This window comes from Nicotiana tomentosiformis, chromosome 4 (genome assembly GCF_000390325.3).
Source record: "Nicotiana tomentosiformis chromosome 4, ASM39032v3, whole genome shotgun sequence".
In the NCBI taxonomy this organism is placed as follows: domain Eukaryota; kingdom Viridiplantae; phylum Streptophyta; class Magnoliopsida; order Solanales; family Solanaceae; genus Nicotiana; species Nicotiana tomentosiformis.
The window spans coordinates 49,888,485-49,898,460 of NC_090815.1; the positions used below are offsets into that span (position 1 = coordinate 49,888,485).

Here is a 9,976-nt window from a genome sequence, read left to right on the forward strand (position 1 = left end):
ATTGTTACGGTCTGTCATAGGGATGCATTAGTCTTATTTAATCAGGGTTCCACTTAATCATATGTGTCATCTTACTTTGCTCCGTATTTGGTTATATCTCGTGACTCATTGAGTGCTCGTGTATATGTGTCCATGCCTATGGGAGATTCTATTATTGTAGACTGTGTTTATCGGTCGTGTTTAGTCACTATTGGTGGTTATGAGACAAGAGTCATTCTATTTCTACTTAGTATAATGGACTTTGATGTGATATTGGGCATGGATTGGTTTTCGCCCTATCACGCCAAGACTGTGATATTGGATATGCCAGGTTTGTTGCGGTTGGAGTGGATGGGTACATTGGATTATATTCCTAACAGGGTTGTATCCTTTATTAAGGCACATCGGATGGTTGAGAAGGGGTGTGAAGCATATATAGCCTTTGTGAGGGATGTTAGTGCTGATAATCCTACAGTTAAGTCAGTTTTGGTACTCAGAGATTTCCCAGTTGTGTTCCCAGCAGACCTACCGAGCATGTCGCCTGATAGGGACATCAATTTTGGTATTAACTTGCTGCCGGGCAGTCAGCCCATTTCTATTCCACATTATCATATGGAACTAGTGGATTTGAATGAATTAAAGGAACAACTTTAGGATTTTCTTGATAAGTATTTTTTCTAACCGAGTGTCTCGCCTTGGGGTGTTCTAGTTCTACTTGTGAAGAAGAAAGATGGAACTATGAGGATGTGCATTAATTATAGACAGCTGAACAAATTTAAAGTCAAGAACAAGTACCCACTACCACATATTGATGGTTTGTTCGAACGGTTTCAGAGTACTCGGGTATTCTCGAAGATTGATTTGAGGTCAGGGTACTATCAACTGAAGATTCGAAATTCAGATATTCCCAAGATTGCTTTATAGACTCGATATGGTCACTATGAGTTTTTGGTGATGTCATTTGGGCTAACCAAAGCCCCAGCAACATTTATGCACTTGATCAACAGTGTGTTCCACCCATATATAGATTATTTCATCATCGTGTTCATTGATGATATTTTGGTGTATTCTCACAACCGGGCATTTTTGGCTTGATTCGGTGGCATTTTTGGGTCATGTGGTGTCTAGTGAGGGGATTAAGGTGGATCCGAAGAAGGTGGAGGTAGTTCAGAGTTGGCCCAGACCATCTTCTACTATGGATATCCAGAGTTTTATAGGCTTGGTTGGTTATTATCGCCATTTCGTGGAGGGTTTCTTATCCATCACAACTCCTTTGATCAAATTGACTTAGAAGGGTGCCCCATTCAGGTGGTCTGATGAGTGTGAGGAGAGATTTTAGAAACTCAAGACTGCCTTGACCACAACTCTAGTTCCAGTTTTGCCTTCAGCATCGGGTTCATATATAGATTATTGTGAGACTTCGTGGAATGGCATTGGATGTGTATTAAGGAAAGATGGTTGAGTGATTCATTATGCTTCACGTCAGTTAAAGCCCTATGAGAAGAACTACCACATTCATGATTTAGAGTTGGCTTCCATTGTTCATGCATTAAAGATTTGGAGGCACTATCTCTACGGTGTGTCTTGTGAGGTATTCACAGATCATATGAGTCTGCAACACTTGTTTAAGCTATTAAAAAACTATGAGGTGGCGGAGGTGGTTACAGCTATTGAAAGACTATGATATCACCATTTTATATTATCCCGGGAAGGCCAATGTGGAGATCGATGCCTTGAGTAGGAAGGCGGGTACTATGGGTAGCATTGCATATATTCTAGTTAGGGAGAGACTGTTGGCATTGGATGTTCATGCTTTGGCCAATCGGTTCGTAAGGTTAGATGTTTCGGAGCCTAGCCTGGTTCTTGCTTTCGTGGTTTCTCAGTCTTCTTTGTATGAGCGTATTAGAGTGTGTCAGTATGATGATCCCCATTTAATTGTCCATAAGGACATGGTGCAACACAGTGATGTCAAGGAGATTTGTATTGGGGATGATGTGGTGTTGAGGATGCAGGGCCGGATTTGTGTACCCAATGTGGAAGGGTTGCGTGAGTTGATTCTTGAGGAAGCCCATAGTTCACGATATTAAATTCAACCAGGTGCCGCTAAGATGTATTTAGATTTAAGGAAGAACTATTGGTGGACAAGGGTGAAGAAAGATATAGTAGAGTATGTGGCTCGGTGTTTGAATTGTCAGCATGTGAAGTACGAGCACCAGAGGCCAGGCGGTTTGCTTCAGAGACTTGAGATTCCAGAGGGGAAGTGGGAGTGTATTACCATGGATTTAGTTGTTGGACTCCAACAGACCTTGAAGAAATGTGATGCGGTATGGGTTATTGTGGACAAACTGACCAAGTCTACACAGTCCATTCTGGTTGTGACTACATACACTTCAAAGCAGCTGGCTCAGATCTATATCCATGAGATTGTTCTTCTTCATGGTGTGCCGATGTCTATTACTTTGATATAGGAACATAGTTCACATAACATTTCTAGAGAGTTATGTAGCGTTAGTTAGGCACATAGGTCGAGCTGAGCATGATATTTCACCCCCAAAGGGACGGGTAGTCCGAGCACACAATTCATATATTGGAAGATATGTTGCCCATGTTACCAATTTTTGGGGTTCATGGGATCAGTTCTTACAGCTTGCACAGTTTGCCTACAATAATAACTAACAATCGAGTATTCAGATGGCTCCTTATGAGGCTTATATGGGAGGTGGTGCGTTCTCCATTTTGTTGATTTGAGCTGGGGGAGTCTAGGTTGTTGGGCACTGATTTAGTTTGGGATGCCTTGGAGAAAGTCAAGTTGATTTAGGATCGGCTTCGTACAACAACGGTCTAGGCAGAAGAGTTATGTTTATTGGAGGGCTCGTGGCATAGCATTTATGGAGGGAGAGAAGGTTTTTCTCATTGTTTCACCCGTGAAGGGCATGATGAGGTTCGGGAAGAAGGGAAAGTTGAGCCCTAGGTATATCGATCCTTTGAGAGAGTTGGTGAGGTGGCCTACAGACTTGCATTGCCACCTAGCTTATCGACAGTTAACCCAGCGTTCCATGTTTCCATGCTCCGAAAGTATTATAGTGATCCGTCTCATGTATTAGATTTTAGCTCAGTCCAATTTGACAAGGATTTGACTTATGTTGAGGAACTGGTGGCTATAGTGGACATGCAGGTCCAGAAGTTGATGTCAAAGAACATTACTTCAGTGAAGGTTCAATGGAGTGGTCAACCAATTGAGGAGGTGACTTGGGAGACCGAACATGATATGTTTAGTTGTTATTCTCACCTTTTTAACACTTCAGGTATATCTCTATACTCGTTCTAGTACGAATGTTTGCTTTAAAAGGGGAAGAATGTAATAAACTGGCCTGTCGATTTGAGTATTGTATCCTTGTTCCCCTATTTATTGACCCCTCTATGTTCACTTGTGGTTATGTGACTTGCTGGGTGGTTGGTTTGGTTTCGGGTAAGTTTTAGGGTGAATTGGGACACTTAGTCCCAACGTTGGAAGCTTAAGTTAAAAGAGTTGACCAGAGTTAGACTTGTGTGTAGACAACTGCGGAATGGAGTTTTGATGGTTCCAATAGTTTTGTATGGTAATTTTGGACTTAGGCGTATGTCGGGATGTTGATTCGGAGGTCCGTAGGTTGATTTGGTATTTTTTGGGGAAAGTTGGAAAGTTGAAGGTTTGGAAGGTTGAGAGGTTTGACCAAGAGTTGACTTTATAGATATCGCACTCGGATTGTGATTTCGGGAGTTGGTATAGGTCCACTGTGTCATTTGGGACTTTCATGCAAAATTTGAGGTTATTTGGAGTTGTCTAGGCTTGTTCGGCGCAAGTTTTGAATTTGGAAATGTTCATTAGTTTATTAGGCTTGAATTGAGATGTGATTCGTAGTTTTGATATTGTTTAGTGTTATTTGAGGCCTCGAGTAGGTTTGAGTTATGTTTTGGGATTGGTTGGTGTGATTCGACGGGGTCCTGGGTGCCTCAGGTGTGTTTCAGATGGGTTCCAGGACATTTCTCCATGTTTTTGAACTGCTGGTTCTCAGTTCTGGTTTCCTTCTTCGCGATCGCGTAGGGTGTTCTTCATGGCATGCATATTGTGAATCGTGTTGATGAAGTGGAGGGTTGCGTTCATGACGGCTTGGATGCAGTGGTCTCCGCGATCGCGGTAAGGTGTACGCGTTTGCATACAAAAGAGTTCAACTGTGTGTGTGTGGGGGGGGGGGGGGGGGAGAGGCAGGCTATAACCCTTCACGATCGTGGAAGGCTCCCCGCATTCGCGTAATGGCAAGGAGGACATGCATCACATTTATGATAGGAAGCTCGCGTTCGCGTAGGCCAATTATGGAGTACTGATGGTTTGTTCTTCGTGATCGCGACATAGGTCCCGCAATCGTGATGCATAACACCTTGGCAGATTATATAATGCTCTATTTTGAGGCTTTGATTCATTTTAACGTATTTTGAGTTGTAGAGCTCGATTTTGGGCGATTTTGTAGGGGATTTTCACGATTTGGATTGGGGTTCTTATTTTTTACTTGGATTTGTCCATTATTCATGATTTCATCTTTCTTTTTTATTGTTTAATTAGTGATTTGAATTGGAGAAATTGGGGATTTGTATAAAAACATTCCTAAAGTAAACATGAGGATTTGAAGGTCGATTTGAGGTCGGAATTGGATGATTTTTGTATGGTTGGACTCATATCAGAATGGGTGTTCGAAATTTTTGAGTTTGGTCGGATTCCGAGGTGCGAGCCCGAGTTTGACGTTTTGAGTTGACTTTCTTATTTTCATTAAAGGTCGAATCTTTATTATCCAAAATTGCTTCCTATGGCTTTTATTTATGATATTAAGTTATTTTGGCTAGATTCAAGACGTCCGGAGCTGGATTTTCAGGGGACGGGCTTATTAGTGGATTGATTTAGCTAGTTTCAGGTAAGTATATTGTCTAACATTGTGTGGGTGAACTACCCCTTAGGGTTTGGGCTGTTTGTGCTATTTGCATTAAGTGGAAGATATATACACGAGGTGACGAGTGTGTACACGGGCTTATATGTGAGATAAGGTGGGATTTATATGTGTGTTGGTAGTAAGGGAATTACTTGAAACCACGTGGTGAGATAAGGGGGCTATAACGCATGTAGCTTATTTGGGAAAAATGTATTCAAATTAAATGCAAGACTCACGCGGTGATATAAGAAACATTATGATTGTAAATTGTGAAGTGTGAATATGAGGTGTGGTGTCTCGGTTGTAATTCCTGTTGTACATTCTATGTTGAAAGGGCTTGTTGATTGAATGATTAATATTATTCCTTCATTTGCTTTGCTTATATTTTACTATATATGAATTTTTATTATTCTTATTATATGCTCATTTTTGTTGTTCTTTATTTCTTTAATATCCGTTGTTAGCCTTTTATCATTATACTGCTTTGTTGTCATTTATTTCTTTGCTTTTTATTATTAGATTATATTATATTCTGTTCAGGTTTCTTTTGGCATGTAGGTGTCTTGACCTGGCCTCGTCACTACTCTACCGAGGTTAGACTTGATTCTTACTGGGTACCGTTGTGGTGAACTCCTTCTACACTTCTATCAATTTTTATGCAGATCTAGGTACATCTGCTCATGCCAGACGCCAGTGATTGACTAGATATTTTGGATACATCAAGGTAGACCTGCTTGACGCTCGCAGGCCTCGGAGTCACCTTTTGCAACTGTCTTTTCATCTGTTTATTTACACATCAAATAATATTGTATTTTGATGTTTCTTGTAGCACGCCAAATTTTCGTACGTAAAAGTGCATCGTAAGCAAACTAATGAAGGACCAAAAATGAAATCATCTTTGAAAGTATATAAAGTAAGTTAATCATGTTACCTCAGAGGTTACAAATATTGAAGATCATGAACAACAAGTACAAAGAGGGCTAGGAGGTTCGGAACCTAAAGGAATTGAAGAAAATAATGTTTCGTCGAAAGTCGACAAGTTGGGAATGCTATAACATGTACTTTTGGGGTGAGCCTAGGGTGCTTAACATGATAAGGAGGTTATGTTATGAGTTATGTTAGTCGTATGATAGTCGTGTGTTATGTTTTGAAGTCAAGTGAGTTGTGGAACAAAAGTCGATGAAAGTCATCACAAGTTACGCTCATAAGTTTTACTGAAATTTGGGTCAAATGTCACTGCAATGTTCTCCCAATATACTTAGCATTACGGGGTGATCCACCCATAAAATAGAATATCTATGAGTCTAGTTTCTAACGCATTAAACCTTTTGTCAATACGACATCGGCGTGGAGAGAGATATGCATTTTTGCGAGACTGCACAGACTGCTAGGTGAAAAGTATGTATATCACCTAGTTGCTTAAATGAGACTATTAAATATTTCCAAAAAGGGGCTATTTCGGGTCAGCCAAAGATCCCTTTTAAGGGTTTATCTCCTGCAAATATAACACTCATTATATAACAAAATAACCAGAGATAAGCCCCTACAAAAATCCTCCCAAAATTTGAACAGAAACCCTAATTGATTTTCTCTTCTTTTCAAGTTCTAGTTGGAGGAAAACCTAGGGTTTGAAGAATCCAAGATAAGAGCTGAGTTATTCAACAAATAAGGTAAGTTTACTGATCTCTTTCATCCATTTTTTTTGCTGGAAATGTATGGAATGTCGTTTTATAATTGTAAGAACTCACGGGATGGTGATTGGAAGCCGCGAGTTCGAGTTATTCAACTTGTAGTAGACTGTTTTGTGGGTTGTTTCGTGTTTCTATTGGATTGCATGTTTTGCTACTATTTTAAGGAGTTTTGGAGGAGAAATTATGTGTAGAAGCACCACATAAATGCAGGGTGATTTGTTGGTCGTTCTTCGTAACATTTTCGGGTTGTTTGACACTACTATGGTGGTCGTTTTGTGTATGAAGAGATTGGGATGTGTTGGGCTGTTTTGTAGTATATTGTGGTGTATATAAGGTTGGAAAATAATGTATATATGTTATTATTGTTGTGTTCTTGTGTTGTTGGTGTTATCTCGATTCAGGAGGAAGTAAATATAATAGGGGAGATGATGCTCGTTTTAATATAAAATAAGCTTGTCATTCTTTATGCGATAGTTGTACCTTCTGTAACTTAATGATAGTATTATTATTGTTGTTGTAGATTAAGGTGAGAATAGACGATTTCAACTTGTTTATTGGAAAGATTGTTACAAGGTATGTTAAGGCTAAACCTTTCCTTCATTTAAGCATGATCTTGTACGTTAAGGAAAGATTGTGTTTGATAACGAGAAGTAAAGAAATGTCTGTATTCCTGAATTTATTCACATTATCATAGTCTTATAAGTTACAGTATTCTCCCTTATTGGGACTTTCTATTCAGTTAAGTATTATTATTTTTCAGTCAAGTGAATAGAGGGTCCATATATATACACTATTACAGTATTTTCACCATCACCGAGCTATAATCGGCGGGCAGGCTCCTATTGGGAAATCTCTAATCAGATGGTAAATTATATACCGAGCCTACTGTGGTCACGCGCCTATGAGCGAGCCCCGAATGGCAGAGATATCGAGCCTAGTATGGCCAAGCGCCTATGAGCGAGCCTACTACGGCTGAGTAGTTACACGTTCTGAGCCTTATAGGGCCGGACAACTATTTTACTTACTATATTTAGAGAGTTAAGTCAGTATCAGCAGGTAAGTGTATCTCCAAATCATCTTCGACTCCCAGTTTTTTTCAGTTATTATATTATTAGTTTAGTTTCAACTTTTAGTTATTCTATTTCCTTACATTATTTCGTACTGACGTCCCTTTCCTGGAGGCGCTACATTTCATGCATGCAGGTTCAGATAGACAGACTAGTAGACCTCCTCCGTAGGTGTTGTCCGTGTTCAGCTTGATCGGTAAGCTCCACGCCTTTGGAGTTGTCGGGTCTAGGGTTTTGAGTATATTATATATATATATATATATATATATATATATATATATATATATATATATATATATATGTATGTATATATATAGTGGGTAGGTCGGGGCCTTGTTCCGACCATATTACATTAATCAGTAGAGGCTTGTAGACATATCCTGTCAGTCAGTGCAGTATGTTGGGGTTGTACGCATTGTATGTATATATTTTTTGGGTTTGTCAGTTGTAGTAGTTATGAGGCCCTTGTCGGCCCAGCTTTTTATTGATATTCAGTCAGGTCTAGTTTCCGTTCAGTTTTATATTTTGTTTCACAAATGTCTTCCAATGTGGCCCTATGACTAAAGTATGACATTGTATGTTTAGAGTCCCTTAGTCTCAAGTTTGTACTTTCGGATAAATGAGGCACCGGGTGCCGGTCTCGCCTCCCCAGGTTTGGGGCATGACAAACATCGAGAGTATAGTCTCTGTTTTGACTCATTGGCCAGATATGCTCCATCCATAGTTGCTACTACGCGGGACAGGATCCACAGGTTTATAGCAGCGTTAGCTCCAGAGTTGACTGAGGCATGTTCCACCGCTGCATTGCAGGATAGTATGGATATCTATCGGATTCAGGCATATGCCCATAATATAGAACGGGGCAAGCATCGGCAGCAGAGTACGGAGAGAAGTGACCAAGGGCAGCGTAAGAGGATGAGATTTGTCAGGTCTCAGGAGCAGTCTCAGGGTAGTTATAGGTCCCAATACTTCGAACGACCACCTAGGACTCCACCACCTCAGTTACAGGGTTACACGTATGACCGCTATACTCAGTCAGGACTAGGTGACAGCTCATGGGCATCGGGTTTGTAGCGATAATGAGGTTCAGGGCAAGCATGGTTATTTCCGTCACGGTGTGACAGCTATGGTAGAGGACACTTGGGCCAATGCCGAGCAGTTTCCAACACTTGTTATACATGTGGGCGTCCGGGGCATATGATGCAAGATTGAAAAAATAGATATTTTGGGGGTATGGCACAACCAACGAGTTCAGAAACATGATCATCTATGTTTGTGCATCCTTTTGGGATGCGAGTCTCAGTCTTCAGCTGGTAGAGGCCAAGGCATAGGTAGAGGTTCCAGTTCAGTTGGTAATCAGAACTATATCTATGCTTTAGCGGGTTGAAAGGACTATAAGTATTCACCAGACATTGTGACAGGTATATTGACCATTTCCTCTCACGATGTTTATGCCTTGATAAATCCAGGATCTACTTTATCATATATTACCTAATTTTTCGCGGGGAAGTTTGGTATAGTGCCTGAAATACTGAGTGATCCTTTTGTGGTATCTACACCACTCAGAGAACCAATTATTGCTAGACGGGTTTATCGAGGTTGTATGGTGACAGTTTGTAGTTGTCAGACCTCAGCCAATCTACTTGAGCTAGAGATGATGGATTTTGATGCTATCATGGGCATGGACTGGTTGGCAGCTTGCTATGCCACAGTTGATTGCCGAGCAAAGGCAGCTAGATTTCATTTTCCGGGTGAGCCAGTTCTTGAATGGGTAAGTAATACAGCGACACCCATAGGTAGGTTTATTTCCTATGTGAAGGATAGGAAAATGATCGTAAAAGGGTGTATTTATCATATTGTGCGTGTTAGAGATACAGATGTTGAGATACCTACACTTCAGTCTATTCCAATAGTGAGAGAGTACGTATATGTGTTTCCAGATGAGCTTCTAGGTGTTACTCCAGAGCGAGAGATTGATTTTAGCATTGATTTGCTTCTGGGAACTCAACCAACATCCATCCCTACGTATAGAATGGCACCTGCTGAATTGAAGGAGTTGAAGGAGCAGTTAAGCGATTTATTGAAGAAAGGTTTCATCAGGCCTAGTACCTCACCTTAGGGTGCACCAGTATTGTTTGTGCGGAAGAAAGACGGCTCACTGAGGATGTGTATCGATTATAGGCAGCTGAACAAGGTAACTATTAAGTATAAGTATCCACTTCCTAGGATCAATGACTTCTTTGATCAGTTGCAGGGGATAGATGCTTTTCAAAGATAG

General features: G+C 40.6%; 2 protein-coding genes across 2 annotated transcripts; both read left to right on the forward strand.

Annotated features, from left to right (window-relative positions):
* Positions 1–234: 234 nt before the first annotated feature.
* LOC138909648 (uncharacterized) lies at positions 235–633 on the forward strand. Its single transcript, XM_070200858.1, has one exon. The coding sequence runs from the start codon at positions 235–237 to the stop codon at positions 631–633; it is 399 nt and encodes a 132-aa protein (XP_070056959.1).
* Positions 634–1,622: 989 nt separating this feature from the next.
* LOC138909649 (uncharacterized) lies at positions 1,623–2,066 on the forward strand. Its single transcript, XM_070200859.1, has one exon. It carries the CDS (start codon positions 1,623–1,625, stop codon positions 2,064–2,066), a length of 444 nt encoding a protein of 147 aa, XP_070056960.1.
* The last annotated feature ends 7,910 nt before the right edge of the window (positions 2,067–9,976 follow it).